General features: G+C 37.6%; 1 protein-coding gene across 4 annotated transcripts in view; it reads right to left on the bottom strand.

The window, feature by feature from the left end:
• MTMR8 (myotubularin related protein 8) overlaps positions 1-25202 on the bottom strand; it is a 282801-nt gene that overhangs the window by 161571 nt on the left and 96028 nt on the right. For 3 of the 4 annotated variants that reach the window (XM_061410317.1, XM_061410319.1, XM_061410320.1), the window contains exons 7-12: positions 24708-24840; positions 23314-23423; positions 15997-16122; positions 15090-15139; positions 7713-7913; positions 5001-5129 (exon numbers count right to left, since the gene is read on the bottom strand). In XM_061410317.1, the coding sequence (XP_061266301.1) occupies positions 5001-5129; positions 7713-7913; positions 15090-15139; positions 15997-16122; positions 23314-23423; positions 24708-24840 (749 nt within the window). The remainder of the gene's footprint in view (positions 1-5000; positions 5130-7712; positions 7914-15089; positions 15140-15996; positions 16123-23313; positions 23424-24707; positions 24841-25202) is intronic. The other variant, XM_061410318.1, reaches the window with a different exon arrangement.

Genomic DNA, 25202 nt, shown 5'->3' with positions numbered 1-25202 from the left:
GCTCAGATGGTAAAGAATCTGCCTACAATACAGAAGACCCAGGTTCAATCCCTGGGTCGGGAAGATTCCCAGAGAAGGCTATGGCTACCCACACCAGTATTCTTGCCTAGAGAATTCTATGGAGAGAAGAGTCTGGTTGGCTGCAGCCCATGGGGTCACAAAGAGTCAGACACAAATGAGCAACTAACACTTTCACTTTTCACTTAAATAGCAAAATAAATTCTGAGGAAAAAGAACAAAGTGAAAGTATTCCCCTCCCTGATTTCAAATCATACCACAAAGCTACAGTATCAGAAACATCACAGCATTGGCAGAAAAAAAGATACATAGAACAATGAAACAGAATTGAGGGCACAAAAATAACCTCATGCACATATGGACAATTAATTTATGATAAAAGAGCAAAAAACATACTATGGAGAAAGGTAGTCTCCTCAATAATTGGTGTTAGGAAAACTGGACAATCCACGTGTAGGGAAAAAAAAAAAAGAAACTAGACCACTATCCCATAGCAGACACAAAACTCAACTTAAAATGGATCAAATCCTGGAGTATAAGACCTGAAACTATAAAACCCCTAGAAGAAAACATAGGCAGTATGCTCTTTGACGTTGGTCTTAGCAATATCTTTCTCCTCAGGCAAGGAAAACAAAAGCAAAAATAAACAAATGGGACTACATCAAACTAAAAATCTTCTGTACAGTAAAGGAAACCATCAGCAAAATGAAAGGACAACCTACCAAATGGGACAAGTCATTTGCAAATATATGATATGGGATTAATATGTAAAATATATAAATAATTCATGTAACTCAGCAACAACAAAATAAACAACCTGATTTTTTAAAAAATGGGCAGAGGATCTGAACAGACATTTTTCCAAAGAAAACATACAGATAGCCAACAGGCACATGAAAATAAGTTCAACATCACTAATTATTAGGGAAGTGCACATCAAAACCCCAATATATCATCTCACACCCATCAGAATGGCTAGTATCAATGGCAGGAAACAAGTGTTGGAAAGGATATAGAGAAAAGTGAACACTCGTGCACTGCTGATTGGAATGTAATTTGATGCATCCACTATGGAAAACAGTATGGAGATACTTCAAAAAGTTAAGAAAGAAATACCATATTTTCCAGCTATTCTACTTTTGGGTATTCATATGAAGAATGCAAAAATAATAGTTTTAAAAGATACATACCACCCCTATGTATGTTGCAGATTTATTTACAATAGCCTAGGCACAGAAACAACCCAAGTGCTCATTGATGGATGGATAAAGAAAAGAAAAAAAAATATATATATATACAAATGTACACATAATACATATATATACAACAGGATACTACTCAGCCATAAAAAGGCAAAATCTTGCCATTAGTGACAACATGGATGGATATTAAGGGTTTTATGCTAAGTGAAATAAGTCAGATGGAGAAAGGCAAATATGATTTCACTCACATGTGGAATAAAAAGAAAAACAAAAAAGATAAACACATAGATACAGAGAACAGGGTAGTAGGAGATGGTAAGCACATATATAGACCCATTGCAACAGGCTCCAATATAGCTCATTACAGCACTGGTTAGAACCTTACATTGTTGATGAAAAGGGTCAGGGAAAAAGGCAGAGCTGTTTCTTGAAGGAAGTAGATAGAGGGATTGGGCTGGAAGTCAAGCTCTGCCTGCAGAGAGAAAGGGAGAAGCAGTGCTTCTATCCCACAAGAGGGTCAGGCTCAGTCTGGCATTACACATAACAAATTAAATAACACATTCCCTTAAACCCACATATCCCCTTCCTTAGAATCTATTCTGTAGACTTTTATGGAATAAAGTGATTTAACTGACTGCATCCTGGAACCTGCATGGGAAAATGGATGTTCAGGGAGTCTCACCTGGGTGACGATGACACTAAGGGAGGAGAGAAAGGCTTTGTCTTGAATGCCCCAATTCATTGTTTCTTATATTTTAGAACTGTCTTTAAGTGAATCAAAGGATCTAAGCTTTTTAGGCAAATTATGGTTTGTTTATCTGAGTTTGAGTAAACTCTGGGAGTTGGTGATGGACAGGGAGGCCTGGTGTGCTGCAGTCCATGGGGTCGCAAAGAGTCAGACATGAGTGAGTGACTAAACTGAACTATCTGAAATTCAAATTAAAAAGTACTTTGGGATTGATATAAACAAAAATACAATATACCAAAACTTATGGGATACAGAGAAAGAACTGCTAAAAAGGAAATTTATAACTGTAAGTGCATTCATTAAAAAGAAAGACTTAATCTTATACCTTATGAAGCTAAAAAGGGAAGGCAAATTAAACCCAAAGTTAGCATAAGGGAAGAAATAATAAAGATTAAAACAGAGATAAATGAATATCAACAAAACTAAAGTTGGTTCTTTGAAAAGATTAATAAATTCAATAAAATGTTAAGTTAAACTTATTAAAAACAATGAGAGGGTGCTCATTTTGGCAGCATATATAATACAGTTGGAATGATACAGGGATTAGCATGACAGGTGTAAAATAATAGCATGCAAATTTGTGAATCATTCCAAATTTTGCTATGATTGTAGAGCATTAATGTTTTCGCCATAACAGCAAACAGCAAAATGGTAACTGTATGAGTAGAGGATGTGCTAACTGATCTTGTTGTGGTGAGCATTTCACAATATTTACATGTATCAGATCATCACACTATATACCTTAAACTTACACCATGTTATATGTCAATTATATCACAATAAAACTGGAAAAATGCCCCTCAAATTCCTAAAAGTAACAGAAATGCATCATTTAATATGTATTATCCAGTTTATGTACAAGATGCTTTTGACATTAAACGAAGGTATTTTGGCCTCAAAAAATAAAAGAGGAAAGTCTCAAATTACTAAAATCATAAATTAAGTTGCTGCCAAGTTGCTTCAGTTGTGTCCGACTCTGTGCGACTCCATGGACTGCAGCCTACAAGGCTTCTCCATCCACGGGATTCTCCAGGCAAGAACACTGGAGTGGGTTGCCATTTCCTTCTCCAATGCCATGAAAGTGGAAAGTGAAAGTGAAGTCACTCAGTCGTGTCTGACTCTTAGCGACCCCATGGACTGCAGCCTACCAGGCTCCTCCATCCATGGGATTTTCCGGGCAACAGTACTGGAGTGCGGTGCCATTGCCTTCTCCCATAAATTAAGTTAGGGATTTTATTATTGAACTTATATAAATAAAGAAAAATACTAGAGAAAGTCATGAACAATTGCATGTCAACAAATTAGATGAAATGGAAAAATTTTTAGAAACACACAAACTTCCAAAAATGACTCAAGAACTAAAAAAGTTGAACAGACCTATAACAGTTTTTGATTCAGTAATCAAAAAATTCCCAACAAAGAAAAATTCAGGACCAGATGGCTTCACTGGTGACTTCTACTAAACATTGAAGAATTAACAATAATTCTTTTCAAACTATTCCAAATGTTGAAGAGTATGGAACATGCTCAGCTCATTCTATGTGGTCACTATAACCTTGATACCAAAGCCAGACCAGGACATTATAAGAAAATAAAACTGTAGATTAATATGCTTTATGAATATAGATGCAAAAATCCTCAACAATATACTAGGAAACTAAATGCAGCAGCATAGTAAGAGGATTATATACCATGACCAAGTGGGATTTACCCTAGGAAAGCATGGTTGGTTCAAAATCTGAAAATCAATCAGCGCTACACACCACATTAACGAAATTAACAAGAGGGAGTTCTCTGGTGGCCTAATGCCCTGGATTCTGAGCTTTCACTACAATGGCCTGGGTTCAATCCCTGGTCAGGGAACAGAGATGCCTCAAGCCGTGTAGTGTGGCCAAACAAAAACAAACAAAAAATAAAATTAAGGAGAAAATAACACATAATCATCTGCATCTCAACATGATTCAGAAAAAACATTTGATATAATCTAAAACACTTTCGTCATAAAAACACTCAACAAACTAGGAACAGAACGGAATGTCCTAAACATGATAAAATGAAGTCGCTTCAGTCGTGTCCGACTCTGTGCAACCCCATAGACGGCAGCCCACCAGGCTCCCCCGTCCCTGGGATTCTCCAGGCAAGAACACTGGAGTGGGTTGCCATTTCCTTCTCCAATGCATAAAAATGAAAAGTGAAAGTGAAGTCGCTCAGTCGTGTCCAACCCTCAGCGACCCCATGGACTGTAGCCCACCAGGATCCTCCATCCATGGGATTTTCCAGGCAAGAGTACAGGAGTGGGGTGCCACTGCCTTCTCCCAAACATGATAAAGGTCATTTGTAAAATAAAATTATAACATATTCAATGGAGAAAGACTGAAAGATTTCCCCCTAAGATAAGGAACAATATAAGGATGCTCGCTTTCACTACTTCTATTCAGCACTGGAAGTTCTACATAAGGCAAGAAAATAAAAGGCATCCAAATTGGAAAGGAATAATTAAAACAATATCTATTCAGAAATGATATGATCTTACATATATAAAATCCTACAGAATATACAAAATAAACCATTAGACTTAATAAATGCATTCAGTTCTGTCTTGTACTCATTGAATTGTGGTCAGTGAGCATGGCACCCTGTACTTAACACTTTGTGGGGAAAGTAGAACAAACTATATCAGCACATTCTCTTTCTCTGTTTTTCCTTCTCTTTGTCAGGGAAAAGGATAAGAAAGAAGAGAAATACATAAGGAAAGACTAAAAGGAATGAAACAACCTACACCTTGACTGGTTGTACTACTATAAATAAACTATTGTTTCTTGTTTATTTCCCTAAGCAAGTAACTACAAAGCCCTGAAAACCAATGGGAGTGTGGTCTTGCTTTCAGAGGCAGCAAGGAATGGATAATCTGGGAAAGAATGTCCTACTCCATAGCTTGGGTTATGGAGATGATGTCAGCTATACAAGGAGAGGCAAAGAAGCTGAGGCCTTGGGGTTTGCTGTAAGAAAGGATGAACAGCTTAGGAACTTACTGAATGTTGTAGGGCACAGTACTAGGATTTAGTACCCCATACATAGTGAAGCCTTTATAGAGAGGGTTCCTGAAGTCTGGTTTCCTCTGAACCAAGAAAGGCCACACTGAATGGGTTTTCTCATATATTCTGTAAGAAAAGAAAAACAAGCCAAAAAATTAAAAGCAGCAAGCAGGTAACATCAATAGATTTGCTGAACTTGACAATCATCTAAATTCTATTAACAAGTAACCTAAGACAGAAGGCTAGGATATGATACAAGGAAAATAAAAATAAATGGTAATGAAGAATGATAGAGTAACAAATTATCTGGGCTTCAACTTATCCATTTTTAAAGAGATTAGAAAGTGTTCCACATTGAAGAGAAACATGTGTTGAGTATATATGCAGAGACTCTCTGTCTCTGCCACAGAGTAGTGACGTAATCTTAGGGATGTCCCTAGCCCTTTCTGGGCCTATTTTCTCATTTGTATAATGTGATCTTTAAGGTGTCTTCCAAATCTTGGATTCCATGAATAACCTTTCCAGTTTTAAAAAATCTAGAATTCCTTTTAAAAATCTGGTAAATTAACAGACAAGAGGTGAATTTCTGGCTTTTCTATATTTTATTTCGAGCCAGCTTCTCCTCCCCTCAGAAGGTACAAGACAGTGAAAGACAATGTAGCAATTTATATTGGCAAATATTTGTGAGTTATCCTAGGTGTGCAGCACTGATTTTGATATTTATATTACAAGACTGATTCTTCTTATCCCTTAGCTGAGTCCCTGGGGAGCGACTTAGTTAACACATAAAAAGCATGGAATTCATTGTCCCCAATGAAAGCTGCTGTGTATCCACACATGGGAAGTTCATTTGCTCATACAGTGTCAAAGAAAGCTCTAGGAGGACAACAAAGAGAACTGATATGGGGTATATGACGTAAAAATTATAGTCTTGTAACTTTTAGAATCCTCAGACCATTTCAATGAGGCCAAAGGAACTGTATATGCATCTTTCTCATTTGTTGTTGGTTGAAAAAAGAAAAAAAAATCTTGCAGTGGTAACGTAAGTAGTATTTATTAACTATTTACTATGTGTCAAACACTGTCCCAGACTCTACTTAAAATACCCTATTAAATTTCATAATAAAACCTTGTAAGATATTTTAGTCCCAAAATAATAATGAGAAATGAGAAAATGAGACAAAAATTAATTTGCAAAAAGTCACATAGCTAGTAGGTGACAGAGCCAAAATCTGAACCCAGGTCTCTCTGATCCTAGAGTCCATGTCTTTTCTTTCATGGATGAATGATATGTCTGCTTGTTTTATATAACCACTATTAAAGCATATGTTAAAATTTTTAATCTTTTACATGTAGATTCAGATTTGTGTGAGGAATGGGTTGACGATATATTAGCCTCATTTTAAGAGGGTGGAGAAAAAGTATACGGAAAAGATCTCTGATTTTAGTGCTAGAAAAGCAGGTCAGAGACAGAACAAATGTGTTTATAAGCATTTGGGAAGAGGGTAAGAAAGTTCTAGTTGCAAAATGAAATAGAAATGTGCACAGAAGGTACTAAGTAACTACAGATTTTGAAGCAGCAAAATTCACCACTGTTCTCAGTGTTAACAAGAAAACAGAATTAGAGATATCATCTGACTTATCCAAGATATATCATAGCAGGGCCTGAGAACTTTATTTTTTTAATTTAAATTTATTTATTTTAATTGGAGGCTAATTACTTTACAATATTGTATTGGTTTTGCCATACATCAATATGAATCCACCACGGGTGTACACGTGTTCCCAATCCTGAACCCCTCTTCCACCTCCCTCCCCGAACCATCCCTTGAGCTAACTGCTACTCAGTTAACAACTCTGAAACTAGAGTAGATTGTGAGATAGTCACTTCCCCTCTCTATTCTTTTCTTCTGACTCTAAAACAAGGAGAATGCTATTCCCAGAAACTCTGTATTGTCAACTTCAAAAATTATTTACATTTTATACACTGTGAGCATGTTAGAGTTTAAGTCCGGTACCAATTCAAGTGCCTATAGGAGCTGGGAAAGTAACATATGAAGTGAGCTGAGAATAAACAACAGAGAATAGTGAGAATTGTGGCAAACAGTGAGCTTGCTTCATTCAAATGGAGCAGGCTATTATTCAGCTCCAACTGATTATTGCCATTAGAAAATGCAGGTCCAATACTGCCAGAGTTCCTCATATTGCAGAATATTTTGCCACAGTGGCTTTTTGATTTTGGAAAAAAATCCTAAAACAACTGGATTTTTATGTGAAATATCATGATATTTAAATGCTGACTACTAATTAACAGTTTAAAAAATACTCTACAGATGAAACAGAATATACCTGTTAAGCCAGACTTGGCCTATGACCTGCTATTTAGTGATCTTAGACACAAATGATAAAGGATAGTAGCTAATGACTACTCATACACTCATTCCTTATAAAATCCTTGCACATCCATTGCTTTATTGGTTCCTTATGATAGATCTGAAAATTATATATTATTAACCCTATTTTACAGATAAAGAATCTGAGGTTTTGAGGAATACCCATACAAATACCAAGTGTTTTATGCTTCAAAAATTATTTTTATAGTTGTCATCTCCTCCCCTTTTGTGAACTGCTGTCCCAAATTCAGGGTGACTAGTAAATTTATACTGATATCCTCTCCCTATTCAGTGTTTTCTCACAAACTGAATTCACCTCAGATCGTCTCGATCCTTCTGGCAGTTTCCAAGGAAGTTCCCAAACTGGCAGGAGAAAACATGGTCATGAATTTCCAGCAGGAAATTTTCATTAAATTCAAAGGCACATGGAAATTGTTCCATTAATTGCCAGATACAGTCTAGGAACTGTGTGAAAATAGGGGATACTTCTTTAGAGTCCCCATCCAGGTGGCCACACCTAAGAGATACAAGTAAAGGTAAAGAAAGACAATGATTAACATCAGGGATTACACTGTTTGGAACAGGCTATAGCAAGGTCACCTTCAGTTTCTGTATTGGAATTGGTAGGGAAATACCTAATGCCAAAATACAACTTAGAATCTCAAAGTTCATTAATCCCAGTGGACCTCTTAGCCACCAGCAACTTTCACTATTATCCAGACTGTAAACCTTTTGGTTATCTATTCTATTTCCTTTTATATTCTCTACAATAGAACTTTCTACAATGATTGAAATGTTCCATATTTGTGCTGTCCAATATGGCAGTCACTATTAAGCACTTTAAATGTGGCTAGTATGACTAAGGAACTGAATTTTCAATTATATTTAATTTCAATTAATTTAACAGTTACATTTAGCTTAATGTGAACAAAGGTCATATCTATGTTGTTTACTGGACAGTGCCTGGTGTAAAAATAGTATTTAATACATTCCTTAAATGAATGAAAAAAATCTCATCCCAGAACTGTTTAATGTTTTCTCTCCCATGATGCTCTTTCCCAACTCTACCATCCACTAGAAGCCCTAATCCACTGTAAACATACATGGCATCCTTAACTTCTACACTGAATTTTCTATCTTTTGATATAATTGAAATCTACCTCACCAAGGACACTACTTCTTGGGCCCCAAATAAAATGGAGAAGGCTCGTCATTCACTCTTCATGTATCATAATCCTAAAAGAAAGCTGAAGTGGGATCAATTTTCTCCTCATTACCACTGCATTCAACTACTCCTTTTACTCTCTTAAAAATACTTCCATTATGGGTCATGCTCATTCATTTTCCTCAGTGTTATCTTCTACAATGTTTGGGTCACTTCTCTACATTTTCTGAAGAATCTGACTCCAGTTGTAAGTACTTATCTTTGGAGTAGATGCAGATGACCTACACTGGCTTAGACTCTTTAACTAACTAATCTACTTCACCGATCTTTACCTCTATCTACTTCACATCAGGCTTGTGTATCCATGGCATCCATGTTTCTTCATGTTAGCTAAAGGTGCTTCCTCCACTTTGAAACCTTAATATCAATATCCTGTTCTGATCACCACATATTATATTTCCAAAAGCTGCTCAACTTACCTCATCGAGCCCTCATCTTTGGACCTCTCTACTTGCCAGATTCCTCCTAGCTTCCTTACTATTCTATATTCTAGATCTTCCCCCACCAACTATTCTTTCCCCATTTTCTTCAACTTTCTGGTCTTTTTTGTCATTATTTTCCTTCAAAATCCAACCACTGAGGAACAAACTAAGCTATGTTCTCTACTTCCACATCCTGACTGATGAATGCTGCTTGAGAAAAATTTAAAACCAGGCAAATTGACAACTTAAGTCTCCATACTCAGCTGGAATTTAATTGCTCCCAAGTAACCTTCATTAATGGGCTTCCCTGATAGCTTAGCTGGTAACGAATACACCTGCAATGCAGAAGACCCGGGTTCAATTCCTGGGTCGGGAAGATCCCTTGGAGAAGGGATAGGCTACCTACTCCAGTATCCTTTGGCTTCCCTGGTGGCTCAAACAGTAAAGACTTGGCCTGCAATGTGGGAGACCTGGGTACAATCTCTGGATTGGGAAGATCCCCTGGAGGAGGACATGGTAATCCACTCCAATATTCTTGCCTGGAGAATCCCCATAGACAGAGGAGCCTGGCAGGCTGCAGTCCATAGGGTCGCACAGAGTTGGACACGATTGAAGCAACTAAACAGCAGCAGCAGCAACCTTTATGTATATCCTTAACACAGTTTTCCCATTAACCCTTAACAGCTCTTGCAAATTTTAAGCTATCTTCTGTAACCCTGACACATTTAACATTGACGTCTACAGTATTAATGAAAACGATCAAGGCCATCAAGTAAAAATATCTAACTTCTGCCTTGGACATTTACAAACCTAGTTCCTTCTCCACCTGTCCTTCCATGTAGTCTCCACTGAAGAGGTGTTCTTAGTTATCAGTTCAGTTCAGTTACTCCGTCATGTCCAACTCTTTGTGACCCCATGGACTACAATACGCCATGCTTTCCTGTCCATCACCAACTGCCAGACCTTGCTCAAACTCATGTCCATCGAGTGGGTGATGCCAACCAACCATCTCAGCCTCTGTCATCCCCTTCTCCTCCTGCCTTCAATCTTTCCCAGCATCAGGGTCTTTTCCAATTAGTCAGTTCACATCAGGTGGCCAAAGTATTGGAGTTTCAGCTTCAGCATCAGTCCTTCCAATGAATATTCAGGACTGATTTCCTTTAGGATGGACTGGTTGGATCTCCTTGCAGTCCAAGGGACTCTCAAGAGTCTTCTCCAACACCACAGTTTAAAAGCATCATTTCACGCCAGTCAGAATGACTGCGATCCAAAAGTCTACAAGCAATAAATGCTGGAGAGGGTGTGGAGAAAAGGGAATCCTCTTACACTGTTGGTGGGAATGCAAACTAGTACAGCCACTATGGAGAACAGTGTGGAGATTCCTTAAAAAACTGGAAATAGAACTGCCTTATGATCCAGCAATCCCACTGCTGGGCATACACACTGAGGAAACCAGAAGGGAAAGAGACACGTGTACCCCAATGCTCATCGCAGCACTGTTTATAATAGCCAGGACATGGAAGCAACCTAGATGCCCATCAGCAGATGAATGGATAAGAAAGCTGTGGTACATACACAGAATGGAGTATTACTCAGCCATTAAAAAGACTACATTTGAATCAGTTCTAATGAGATGGATGAAACTGCAACCTATTATACAGAGTGAAGTAAGCCAGAAAGAAAAACACCAGTACAGTATACTATCGCATATATATGGAATTTAGAAAGATGGTAACAATAACCCTGTGTATGAGACAGCAAAAGAGACACTGATGTATAGAACAGTCTTATGGACTCTGTGGGAGAGAGAGAGGGTGGGGAGATTTGGGAGAATGGCATTGAAACATGTATAATATCATGTATGAAACGAGTCACCAGTCCAGGTTCGATGCACAATACTGGATGCGTGGGGCTGGTGCACTGGGACGACCCAGAGGGAGGGTATGGGGAGGGAGGAGGGAGGAGGGTTCAGGATGGGGAACACAGGTATACCTGTGGCGGATTCATTTCGATATTTGGCAAAACTAATACAATATTGTAAAGTTTAAAAATAAAATAAAATAAAAAAAAAAAAAAAGCATCAGTTCTTCGGTGCTCAGCTTTGTTTATAGTCCAACTCTCACATCCATACATGATTACTGGAAAAACCACAGCTTTGACTATATGTGGAACTTTGTCAGCAAAGTAATGTTTCTGCTTTTTAATATGCTGTTTAGGTTGGTCATAGATTTTCTTCTATGGAGCAAGGATTTAATTTTCTTCTTAAAGGAGCAAGCGTCTTTTAATTTCCTGGCTTCAGTCACCATCTGCAGTGATTTTGGAGCCCAAGAAAATAAGGTCTCTCACTGTTTCCATTCTTTCCACTGTTTCCACATCTATTTGCCATGAAGTGATGGGACCAGATGCCATGGTCTTAGTTTTTCACATGTTGAGTTTTAAGACAGTTTTTTCATTGTCCTCTTTCATTTTCATCAAGAGCCTCTTTAGTTCCTCCTTGCTCTCTGCTGTAAGGGTGGTTCTTGGTTATACCTCAAGCTAAATGTTTTCATTTGGATGGAAGTCTTTATCCCTCTTTTCTCCTAAGGAGTCATTCTACAAAACACCCACTATTTCTTTCAAATCTTTAATCTTCTTTAAAATTTACTTATTTTTAATTGAATAACAACTGCTTTACAGTATTGTATTGGGCTTCTGTCATATATCAATTTGATCAGCCATGGGTATACATATGCCCCCTCCTTCTTGAACCTCCCTCCCACCTCCTACCTCCCACCCATCTCACCACTCTATGTTGTTACAGAGCCCCAATTTGAGTTCTCTGAGTCATATAGCTAATTCCCATTGGCTATCTATTTTAAATTCCTATTGGCTATCCATGGGGTCACAAAGAATCGGACACGACTGAGCAACTGAACTGATCTTTTTTACATATGGTAGTATATACGTTTCCATGTTACTCTCTACTTTCATCCCACCCTCTCCTTCCCCCTCCCATCCAATGTCCATAAGTTTGTTCTCTACATCTGCATTTCTTTTCCTTCCCTGCAAATAGGTTCATCAGTACCATCTTTCTAGATTTCATATATATGTGATAATATACGACATTCATTTTTCTCTTTCTGACTTACTTAACTCTGTATAATAGGCTCTAGGTTCATCCACCTCATTAGAACTGACTCAAATGTGTGGTTTTTTTTTTTATGGCTGAGTAATATTCTATTGTATATACACACCACAGCTTCTTTATCCATTCATCTGTCAATGGACATCTAGGTTGTTCCATATCCTACCTATTGTAAATAGTGCTGCAATGAATATTGGGGTACATATGACTTTTTCAGTTTTGGTTTCCTCAGGGTATATGCTTGGCAGTGTGATTGCTGGGTCATATGGTAGTTTTATTCCTATTTTTTAAAGGAATCTCCATACTGTCTTCTATAGTGATTGTATCTAATTACTTTCCTACCAACTTTGCAAGAGGGTTCCCTTTTCTCCATATCCTCTCCAGCATTTATTGTTTGTAGATTTTTTTGATGATGACCATTCTGACCAGTGTGAGGTGATATCTTATTATAGTTTTGATTTATACAAATCTTCTTTTTTAAAACTTTTTGCATGAAAGATTCTTTAAATCTATAGTGCTTTATAATTTTCACAAGTTTCAGACAAATGATTTCATATAATTTCATAACCCTCTTAAAAAATTTCCTACCTACGAAACACTTTGTTGTAGTGGACTTTGTACAAATTTGTGTTGAATGATCGTAAAGTTAATTTCCCAAATGATAAATAAGTAATTTGGATTTCCTTTAAAGGCCTATAAAGGCTATCTTCAAATTTCAAAGCTCTCAGGAGAAATCATTCTGGATTTGTACTCAGTGTCACATTTTTTGTTTTGTTTTGTTTTTTGGCTTTTACATAATGTGTGGCAGGCTATATGAGTCATAATGAAATCTTGATAAACATAGTAAATTCAACCTATGAAGAAACAGGAATCCAAAGGCAGTATTTGAGTTTGTACCAAGAACAAATCTTGGTATAAATGCATTTCAACCATTAAAAAAAAATAAAGCATTTCCAAAAGAAAAATGAGGATAAACTCCTACTGTAAGTTCTGTTTCATAGAAAGACAAAGTAAGAAGTGTTGGAGTCAGCACCAGAAAACAAACATCAGTCTGACATCAAGACAGCTGACACTGAAGATGATGAGCCCATCAGTTTGCTTATTTAACAATCATCCATTAAACTTTGTTAACTTTTTGAGTCTTTCCTTTACCTTTCCTACCTACTCCTCTCTTTACCCCTCTTCCCTAGTTTCTTCCTAACCACTACTTTGTTCTCTACATCTGTGAGTCTGCTAGTTTTTTGTTATATTCACTAGTTTGTTGTATTTTTTAGATTCCACATGCAAGTGATATCATACAGTACTTGTATTTCTCTGTATGACTCATTTCACTTAGCATAATGCCCTCCAAAGTCCATCCATGATGCTGCAAATGACAAAGTTTCACTCCTTTTTATAGCTGAGTAGTATTCCACTCTGTATCTATTTATATATACAACGTCCTTTTTATCCCATCTATTGATGGACACTTATGTTGCTTCCACACCTTGGCAGCTGTAAATAATGCTGCTATGAACATGGGGGTGCACTGTATGTTTCTAAATTAATGTTTTCGTTTTTTCTCAGATATATACCCACAAAGAAACTCAAAAAGAAACACAACAAATACTGGCCAAGGATATAGAGAAAAGGGAACCATCCTACTTGCTTGTGGGAATATAAAATGGTGCAGCCAGAGTGAAAAATAGTATGGAGATTTCTCAAAACCTAAAAATAGATCAACCTCATCTTCTTAATGTTCTAAAATACCACCAGTTCTAGGAATTTTCCTTTGCCCAGCATGGGTAAGGTTCCCTTGTAGCAGTTATACTATGTGTGTGTGTTAAGTCACTTCAGTCATGTCTGACTCTTTGTGACCATATGAACTGTAGCTCACTAGGCTCCTCTGTCCATGGGATTCTCCAGGCAAGAATATTGGAGTGGTTGCAATCCCCTCCTCCAGGAGATCTTTCCAACCCAGGACCTAAACCCTATCTTTTACATCTCCTGCATTGTCCAGCAGGTCCTTTACCACTAGCACTACCTGGGAAGCCCGTATCATACTATACTGTCATCACTGATTTTATTTTCTATAGAAGAAGGGACAGCAAACACATCTGGTCTAATACAGTACCCTCAAAACCTGGCATATTGCCTGGACCAAAGTTTGTTGACAAAAGAAGAACAAATGGATGGACCCAAATAGCTAGAGAGTAGTAATCAAAAGAAATTTAATGTATACACACCAATGTGGGATAATAAGACTTGAATAGCAACCTCCTTGAGGGTAAAACTCATATTTTATGTGCCTTTGTTATCAGCTCAGTGTCTCACATAGTTTACAGCATATTGTTAGGTATTTGATAAATATTTGTTATTCTCTTAACACACAAAGTCTCAGTGAGGCTGTTTGGCTTATAACAGCACTAGATCACTAAATAAATATAAGTCCTTGCAGCCACCTCTTACCAAAGAACAGAAATGTGCAAATGCCTTTTTTTTTTTCTTATAAAAGATTAAAAGTTGCATTGCATTAGATATTACTCCCTCTACCTGAATGCCCACTGTTCTCTCTAGCAAACTCCTATTCAGTCCCTAAAATTCATCCTTAAATATTGCCTATTCCTGGAAGCCTATCTTGTGTTCTTCAAACACAGTTAAGCTCTTTTTCCTCTGTGGCCTGTGATGTCTAGTCTTCCTTGAAATATTAAATGATTTGATATAATCATGTGTTTCACTTTGAAGGCATATATGATTGCCTAGTTACTCCTGTGTCCCTAATTCCTTAGCATTATGTATGGAATATGTGTTTTTTGATGAAAAGAGATTTATGCCATGTTCAACTTATTCTTCCTTCTTATACAAGAATATATCAGGGTTTTGATAAATCTCACCCTACTGAATTCTCCTTAGCCTCCACCTTTAAAATGAGGATATTTTTACCTTTGGGAGAACTTGTGGCCCATGGATATCCATTCCTTCTCTATCAGGATCTTTATTTTATAGAAAAAGAAAACTTTGCATTAGAAAAATCATAAAATTAATTAATAATACCGATAAAGTATCAAAACACTTTGCTAAAGTGGACTTTGTACAAATTTGTGTTGAATGATCATAAATTTAATTTCCTACATGATAAATAAGTAATTTAGATTTCCTTTAAAGACCTATAAAGGCTATCTTCAAATTTCAAAGCTCTCAGGAGAAATCATTCTGGATTTGTACTCAGTGTCACATTTTTTTTGGCTTTTACATAATGTGTGGCAGGCTATATAAGTCATAACGAAATCTTGATAAACATAGTAAATTCAACCCATGAAGAAACAGGAATCCAAAGGCAGTATTTGAGTTTGTACCAAGAACAAATCTTGGTATAAATGCATTTCAACCATTAAAAAAAAATAAAGCATTTCCAAAAGAAAAATGAGGATAAACTCCTACTGTAAGTTCTGTTTCATAGAAAGACAAAGTAAGAAGTGTTGGAGTCAGCACCAGAAAACAAACATCAGTCTGACATCAAGACAGCTGACACTGAATATGATGAGCCCATCAGTTTGCTTATTTAACAATCATCCATTAAACTTTGTTAACTTTTTGAGTCTTTCCTTTACCTTACACCAACCAGCCTATTATATCCAACTTATCTTCTGATGGGTAAGAAACTATGTTGAGTGTGCAATGGAAAGTATGTAGACTGTAAATGCCTACTTTAGTGAAAGAAGCTAAACTGAAAACGAGAGCTGTTTTTGTAGACCTCTTTCTTATAGAAAACAAGTTGGTTGAGAGTTATATTTGATCTATTCATAATCGCCCACTTGTGCAAGGTAAAATCCAATCACTGCTCTCTTACCATGAGTCCTTTGAATGTCCTATAAAATGGATCTAGGAGGATGCTGGCCACAGAGCAAACTTGTGCTGTGCGGTCCCACCCATCAGAACAATGGACTAAGACATTGGTCTTTTCTATCTTCACTGCCTGTAAAGACAAGAGGCAAAAAGTACCATAAACAACTTTTACATAGCATGCTGGGTTAATTATATATGGTTACCATCAATACAGCAGAGAACTTGGTCTTAACTGGGCTACATTAATTTCTTCTCATAATATTGGTATCCTATATGAGGAATGACCCTGGAAAAGGAAATGGCAACCCACTCCACTATTCTCTGTCCATAGGATTGCCTGGAGAATCAGAGGAGCCTAATAGGCTATATAGTCCATAGGGTTGCAAAGAGTAAGACACAACTGAGCATGCACACATGGGGAATGAAAAAGAAAATAAAGAAATGTAACAGAAGGTGAGCTTACCTAATAGGAAAAGAAAACCAAAACCAGCACATTATATGGGTAAAAATAAAAACAAAAGAAGATCTACATTTATAAAACTTCTGAAGAAGACATGGATCAATTATTATAGCGAGGAGTGGGCAAGAGGAAGAATTCATGCTCAAGAACAAGACAGTTCTGCATCTCAGTCCCAGACCTGATAGTAATTTGCTTCGGAATCTTCAGCCATTTAGTCTTACTAATATAAATACTTTTAACTTAACGTGGAGAGGTTTACCTGTCTTAGGTAAGTTTCTATACAATCAAAATGATGTACAAATATGGGCAGTTCCTCAACCTGGGCAATTTTGGCAATGGGAGCTATTGAGCATTCACTTAATCATTCTAGCACTTAATTATGTATCCCTCTATGTCATGTATATGCTAAGGATTAGAGATACAAAGATGAGACTCAGTTTCTGCCTTCAATGAGCAAACTATTCAGGATTACCAAAGGTAAATAAATACAATGCAGTGGAAAAACTGATGCTATAGGGTAATGTAGCCTTTTGTAGGAGCCAGGGAAGCTTGAGCCTTGAAGAAAATGTAGGATTTTCTCAGGTGAGGAAGAAGGGCATTTATTCACACATTCATTCATCTACTCACCTAGCCAATAACTACTGAGTGACTATACAAGATGCATTATAGTGTGCACTGGGGATACAAAAAAGACAAACATTTAAATGAATGACTATAAACCAATGATAACTAAAACAATGAAAGGTAACATCAGATACAACAAAGGCATATAATAACTAAAGAAGAGGAGACAACTAAAGTCGGCCTTGTCAGATGAATAGACATTTGTCAATAGACCAGGAGGAATGGATATTCCAGGCAAGGGGCATAATCTGACAATATTTACAAAGGCAAGGAGGCATGGCATAGGTGAGGAATTATTAACTAGCTTGGTGGTTGAGGCTACACTAGAAGTGAGGGAGTGAGGAGAGACAAGTCTGGCCAGGAGGGCAAGGTTCAGATTGACAAGTGTGCACTTTATCTGGTAGCAATAGGGAGTCACTGGAGTTTTAAAAGCAGAGAAGTACCATGATCAGATGTACTCACTATGGTGACAATAAGGAGAATAAGAGGGCATAAATTTGGATTTAGAAAGATCAGTCAAAGAGCCACCAAAATTGTGAAAGGTAATAAGCACCTGAATAAAGGTGGTAGCAGTGGGGCTGAAAAGGAGAAGAGAGATGTTAAGAATAAAAATCTAATAGGACATAGTGTGAGAAGAGATGTGGGATAAAGGAGAGGGAAAAGTCAAAAATGACTCTTAAATGTTTCATTTAGTAACATGCATTATGTAACATGACTAAGTGGATGACAATACCATTAGCCTGAACAATAAACACAGAGGAAGAAACAAGTTTTAGTTAGTGTTCAGAGTAAGTAAGATTTAATTTGAGGCCATGGAGAGTCTGAGGTAGTTGGGGGATATTCAATGGGGCATTCAGTGGACAGCTGTATATGTGGGTCTGGAGTTTAGGAGAACGAGGAAACTGAGCCAGAGTATAGATGTGACCACAATATGAGTAGAGATCGTAAGTGAAACTGCATGACTGGTGCTGTCCATGCAGAGACCACAGTGAGAAAAGGAAAGACCTTAAAAAGCAGTAACTTTTAAGGGGAAAGTAGAGGAAGGAGAGAGCTATTAAAGGAGTCAGCTTGTGAAAAAGCCTGAAAGGTAGAAAAAGAAATGGGAAATAGTAGTTGGATTAAGGCCAGAACTACAAAAATGGTTCAAAGAGAATGGGGATAACAATGTCAAATGTAGCAGAGTGGTGAAAACAGAACAAAGGTTAAAGAGTGATCTTGAAATCGACAAGTTAGGGGTCATTTGAGACCTCAGCAAGAAAGTAAAAAGTGAAAGTGAAGTCGCTCAGTCATGTCTGACTCTTAGCGACCTCATGGACTGCAGCCTACCAGGCTCCTCCATCCATGGGATTTTCCAGGCAAGAGTACTGGAGTGGGGTGTCATTGCCTTCTCCGTAGCAGCAGAGACCTCAGCAAGAAGAGTACTAATGGTATGGAAGGAAACTGGATTATAGTGAACTGAAAAGTGAAGGGATGTGAGGAAGTGTAGATAAGGAAGGTCAATTACTTTCAAGAAAGCTCTAAGCAAGAGGAAAGAGAACAGTAAATATAAGAAGATAAGAAAAATTCTTTTCTTAGGAATAAGAAAGTATTAAGTTTACTTCCCTGGTGGCCGAGTGGTTAAGAATCCACCTGTCAATGCAGAGGACATGGGTTCAATCCCTGGTCTGGGAAGATTCCACATGCTGTGGGGCATTAAAGCCTGTGTTTCACAACTACTGAAGCCTGTGTGTGTGCCCTAGAGCCTGTTCTGCACAAGAGAAGTCACCACAATGAGAAGCCTGTGCACTGCAACTAGAGAGTAGTCCCCTCTCACTGCAACTAGAGAAAATCCTCACAGCAACAAAGATCCAGTGTAGCTCCCCCTGCCCCCCCAAAAAAAAAAAAAAAGTGCTGAGCATATTTCTGAGGGATGAAGCCAGTGAAAGGAAAAGGTTAAAAATGTAAGAGAGGTGGGAAAAAGAAAATATAGGGGGAAAAGTTTCCTTGAAGAAGGAGGGGATGGAATTAAGAATATAGGTATGAGGCACCATTTCCTCTAAGATAGCAAGGAAGGAGAAAAAATAGTTGCGTGGGAAGATGAGAGATTACCTTTATTTTTCTATAAAGATGAAGACAAGTCTGAATATGTGCTTATAGAGAGGAAAGTAACAGTGCTATGGCCAGCTTGAAAGTAAAATACATATTAGAAATATCTTGCTTGGTGGAACAGGGCTGGGACCCAACCAATGTTATACACCATAAACTCAATACCAGTTAACATGGCTATGGGATTTACTCCTTTGTAGCATTGTTTAGTAGTCAGGATATAAAAGCAGAGAATGAATGAGATTATCAGGGTAGGTAGAATGGAAGGATAAAGAGGCAAGGTGGAATGGATGAAGTGCTACACAACTAGGTCTTGGCTCCATAGGGAAGAAAGTAGGAAAAGGTGGAAAAAATGGAGTTAAAAGTGCAGAGGTCTTCATGGGACAGAAAAACCAGGTTAGCTGGAGTAAAAGTGTGAGAACTGGGGTATAAAAGTTCAAAGAACTATATCAGTGCTGAGTGTTTTATAGGTTTGTACATGGACATTCAAATCTCCCAGGATTGAGAGGAAGAATCAGGATGGAAAGGAAGTCACCTACCTAAAATGGTTTCCAAAGTACTTAAAGGAGAAAAGAGAGCCACTAGGAGAGGTATCGGAGAAGGCAATGGCACCCCACTCCAGTACTCTTGCCTGGAAAATCCCATGGATGGAGGAGCCTGGTAGGCTGCAGTCCATGGGGTCGCGAAGAGTCGGACACGACTGAGCGACTTCACTTTCACTTTTCACTTTCATGCGTTGGAGAAGGAAATGCCAACCCACTCCAGTGTTCTTGCCTGGAGAAGTGTCAGGGACGGGGGAGCCTGGTGAGCTGCCATCTATGGGCTCGCACAGACTCGGACATGACTGAAGCAACACAGCAGCAGCAGCAGCAGCAGCAGGAGAGGTATAGAGTAGCATAGCTAATTGAAACAGACCTAAAAGGAGGAAAGAGCTTTGTAAAAAGCAAGGGGAGTATTGAACCTGCCATGGACTGTGAGGTTCAGGGGTGTGGGAAAATGAGTAACCTCTGTAATAGACGGTACAAAAAAAAAAATGATATTCCTTGAAAAATAGTTAGGTTGCAAGACAAGAGTTACAGAAATCTGGAAAAAAGTTCTCAACCTTTTAAACTTCCCAGTTAACCAAATACTTCAGGTAGTATCAGAGGCCTAATAGTAGCAGCTACACTCTTTCCTTAGAGCTCGACATGGAGTGAAAAGTCACTGGTAGATAGGAAAAGATGTTCAATTTCACTAATAATTAAAGAAGTGCAAATCAAAACAGGACATAAAATGCATCACTTATCAAATGAGGAAAATTAAAAAGACTGATGATAACCATTGCTGGCTATGTAGAGAAAGAGGCATTGTTGGTGGGAATGGAAACTGGTGTAACCTAGTTGAAGGACAATTTGGCCACATCTAGTAAAGACTGAAATATTCATACTCTTCAACTGAAAATCCACTTTTAAGAATGCCAACACATATAAAGAAATATGTTCAAGGCTATTTGATGCAACAACGTCTGCATTTGTAAAAAATGTGAATAACTGAATTGTCTATTAACAGGGACCAATATTTTAAGCCAGAGGCTATAAATCTCATCTCCAACTGAGAAAATGGCAGAAGAGAGGTGAAAAGTGATTCTCTCCTTTCTTCACTTCTACCAAATAATAGGGGTGCGGTGAAGAGAGCATGTTCTCATGTAGGAATATATAAACAAAATTTCAAAATGAGAAAATGTACACTCCAAATTCTTTTATTAACATCACCTAATAAATGAAATTAAAATATTCACTTAATGGAATATTATATAGTCACTGAAAAAAAATGAGGTAGTACTGATTGAACTGACCTAGAAAATATTTATCATATATTAAGTATAAAAAGTTAGTTGCAGAAAAATATGCACAACATAATCTTACGTTTACAAAGTAGTAACAATAATATATATAGTGTTATAATTCTTTACCAAGTGAGATATCAGAGAAGCCCTATATATAATTATATATGCTGAAAATCTAGACCTGTACTGTGCCATATGGTAGTCACTAGCCGCAAGTGGCTATTTAAATTTAAACTGATCAAAATTGAATAAAATTTTAAATTCCTTACTCTTACTAGCCACATTTCAAGTATACAACTCCCACATGTGGCTAGTGGCTATTGTATTAGTACAGATCCAGAACATTTCCAACATCACATGAATTGGGAAGCACCCTCTCACTCAGTCATGTCCTACTCTTTATGACTCCAGGCTCCTCTTTCCATGGAATATTCCAGGCAAGAATACTGGAGTGGGTTGCCATTTCCTGCTCCAGGGGATCTTCTCAACCCAGGGATTGAACACAGGTCTCCTGCAATGCAGGCAGATTCTTTATCTTCTGGGCCAAAAGGGAAGCCATCAACACAGGAAGTTCAAATAGTGCTGATCTAGAGGCATACATTAAACTATTAATAGTGATGTATATGTTGTGGGGGCAAACTACAGGGAATATATACATTTTATGTTATATACTTAGAATTGTTTACTTCTACAATGTACATGTATAACTTTTATAACGAGAAACATAAATAAAGATAACGAGAGACAAAGAGAGAGGGAGGGATACTATAGTGTTTTTGAGAACAAGATTTCATGATTGCCAGGGTCTTATGGGCAATGGGGAGTCATTGCAGGATTTTGAGTTTAAAGTGACATTATCATATTTTCTCAAGAAAGATGACTTTAGAATCAATTTGGTGGCCAAACTGGGGAGCAACTATTAGGGACAAGTAAACCAGTCAGAAAGTTATTATAGTACTTAAGGCAGAGGCTGGAAAGAAAGGATAGATTTGAGAAACACTTGAGGATAGCTGACAGGATGAGGCAATTACCAGACAGAGGGGAAGAGAGAAAATTCAAGGCTGACTTTTTCAAGCTGGGGATATATAGGTGTTATGGAGATGGGAAACACAGGATAATTGTACAAATGCAAGCCTATTTTTTTTTCACCCATTCATTTTAAATCACAAATGTTTATGAGGTTGTACTATCTACCAAATCTATTCCTCTTCTCCATTCTCACTCTCTTTGGTCTCATGAAGTCAGTTTCAGAAAGGAAATACAAATGTATGAGTATAGTACATGCAAAAAAGGAACAGTATAAAGAATGGCTAGAATAATGGGTTTGAAATGACCTGGGTGGGGGTCACACAGTAAGCGGCTAGAATAATGGGTTTGAAATGACCTGGGCGGGGGTCACACAGTAAGCACTAATAATATATTATAATGAAAAATGTAAGCAATAAGACAAGGAAATTGAAAAATATTAGGGCTAGATATTTAAGATAGTTAAATACACACATTCTTTTAAAAACCTTTTAAGGCAGAGGCTATAAATCTCATCTTCAACTGAGAAAATGGCAAAAGAGTGGTGAAAGTGATTCTCTCCTTTTCTTCACTTCTAACAAATCACTGGGGTGGGGTGAAGAGAGGAAGTTCTCATGTAGGAATATATAAACAAAATTTCAAAATGAGAAAACGTACACTCCAAATTTCTTCTTTTTTTAACATCACCTAATAAATGATACAGAAGCCAGGGTTCTGAAAGTCAGAAAGTAAGTGACTCAGCATAAATGAGTGATGAAGTCTACTTAGACTGTATTCAGAGGCAGACCTATACAAAAACATCAGAAAGGTCAGCTTTATACTCAGAGCTCTGAAAACCCATAGAAACCAACTGCATTTATTTTATACCCAGTCTTACTTCCACTTGGTACCTTAGAATCAACACAAAAATACATCAGAGTATTTGAGTTGGAAGGACCATGAGATATTATTTAAGTTTTTAACCAGGGATATACTGTATACTCTCTGAAATTAAGGCCTATATTCTGTATGCATAGCTATATGTACATTTTTCCAGGGGAGAGGGTCAATGATATTGTCAAAGAGTTCAGTACCCCCCCCCAAAAAAAGTTATGTCATTAGATTCTAGTCTAACCACCTTGCTTTACAGAGGATGAAACTTAGAGAAGGAAAGAGATTTGCCAAGGGCACACATTAAATTAGTGGTAGACCTAAATCTAGAAATCAGGTGTCTTTTTCTTATATTCTTTCCATGATACACTGCTACTTTAAGAGATCCCATAATTAAGTCAGTGCAAGTTCTTAAAAGTCCTGATTATTACCTTTGCAATGAAAATTCCAGCATCCATAATAGCTTTAATGTGTCTCAACCACCCTGAGCTCTCCAGGCCGCTAAGAAATTCACTCATTGTTGGAGTTTTCAATTCACAAACTAAGGTAGAAAAGGAAGCAGAAATTGAAATTCACAATTACCTCAGTTTATTCAACAAGAAAGGAGACAAAGTGGATTCCCATTTCGTAAATGAGGAAGCTGAGGCACAGAAAGGTTAAATAATTAGTTGGAAATCACACAGTGAATCAGGGACAGTACTGGAGCTAGAGTCTACCATATCTCCTAGTTTGGGTTTGCTTTCTCAAGTCCATAGAATCACCCCCAAGACCACAGAAATCTCTAAAGAAGAGAGACAGAAGATAGTATCCATAGGAAAATACTCACATCTCCTGCTATTAGAAAACACATCTGATTCCCATTCTAACTCCTCCTACTCATCCTAACTCTGTAGCCCTTAACATCTGTCTCTACTTCCACATCACCACCTACTCCCTTGCAGTTCTGTGGTGTCTCAACAGTTGAAAAATTATGTTAATTTTCATGCATTTTGCACTGGGAAATCTTTTGCCTCAAAAAAATCTGCAAAAGGTTCTCTTCTCCTACTGTATAATATTCTGGGACAAAAAAGAAAGGAGGAAGAGACCTAAGGAAGAGGAATCCTAATACCCTAAAAGGGCTGCAGACTGAGGAGACAAGATCTGATAAGAGTCATGTGAAGAAGAGGTCCTGGCAGACAGTATAAGTAAAAAATTGAGAAGAGGAAGAACAGGGAGTTCACTTAAGGAAGGCAGGTTTTCCCTAATGTGTGCCTGAGATGACATATCACATCATGGAATCCTGGATAGTGGCTTTGGGAGAAATGTTCTAGACTCAAGAGTCCTGTGAGGCCCTGATCTCACCTTGCCCCCATTCTGATACCAATTATTTTGCAGCTATGACAGATGACCCAAATTGCTTGATAGCAGCTTTATTCCTTTGAAGTCTAAATTCACCCCCTTTATCAGCACAGTGATGAAACTGGACTGACTCTTTACAGCAGATTAAATGAGGAAGATGAAATAAATCCCAAATTCACTTATATTTGTGTTGATCTACCCACCTCTACATAGCAATCTCTATAATTGTATACAGATACATTATTTCCCAGATGGACTCCACAGAGTTATGAAACTAAACACTGTAGTTCCTTTGTCAGACCAACACTGCTATAATTCAGTACTATCTACACAAACTGGATTCACATTATAGTCAAAAATGTTATCATCTATTGATTCTGCTCTGCTGGTTGCTTTTATATTTTACCCCAAAATCAGACATACTTTTTCCTTACATAATTATGTGATCTCTTTAGACTCTGGCCTAGCCCAGGAGAAATCCCTGTACCTTCCAAGAGTTTCTGCAGGCTGCTCCGCATCACATGGATGTTCTCAATGCTCATGAACCTGAAGCGAATGTTGGCATAGTTGTCTTCATTTTCATACCCCTTCCCAGCTGCTCGGTTGGCCAAGGCATTTAACTGTAATATTGAGAACATAAGAGCAGATAGAGCAGATGATGAAAGAACATGGTTTGTCAATCTCAATGCTTCATTGTAAACAGTTTTAAATCTTACCCATTTAAAAAGAAGTCAGATCAGATATAGCACATTCTGGAATGAAGAGAATTTCATTGGCATTTAGACAAGGTATTTTAAGTAACAGAATAGTAAAGGGAAAGATAAGGAGATTTAGTATTTTTATTTTATTATTAAAACCCAGCTTAAGAGATTGATTGAAGGATATGGCAGCTATGAGGATGTCCGATCTGAAGAACTAAAATAATAATTTTGAGTTTCCTATTACAAACAAACATTTTCTCACCTGAAAGGGCTTTATATTG

The sequence above is a fragment of the Bos javanicus genome, chromosome X (genome assembly GCF_032452875.1).
Source record: "Bos javanicus breed banteng chromosome X, ARS-OSU_banteng_1.0, whole genome shotgun sequence".
Classification (NCBI taxonomy): domain Eukaryota; kingdom Metazoa; phylum Chordata; class Mammalia; order Artiodactyla; family Bovidae; genus Bos; species Bos javanicus.
Note: the sequence above shows the minus strand (reverse complement) of the source record. Positions and strands in the feature narration are given on the sequence as shown.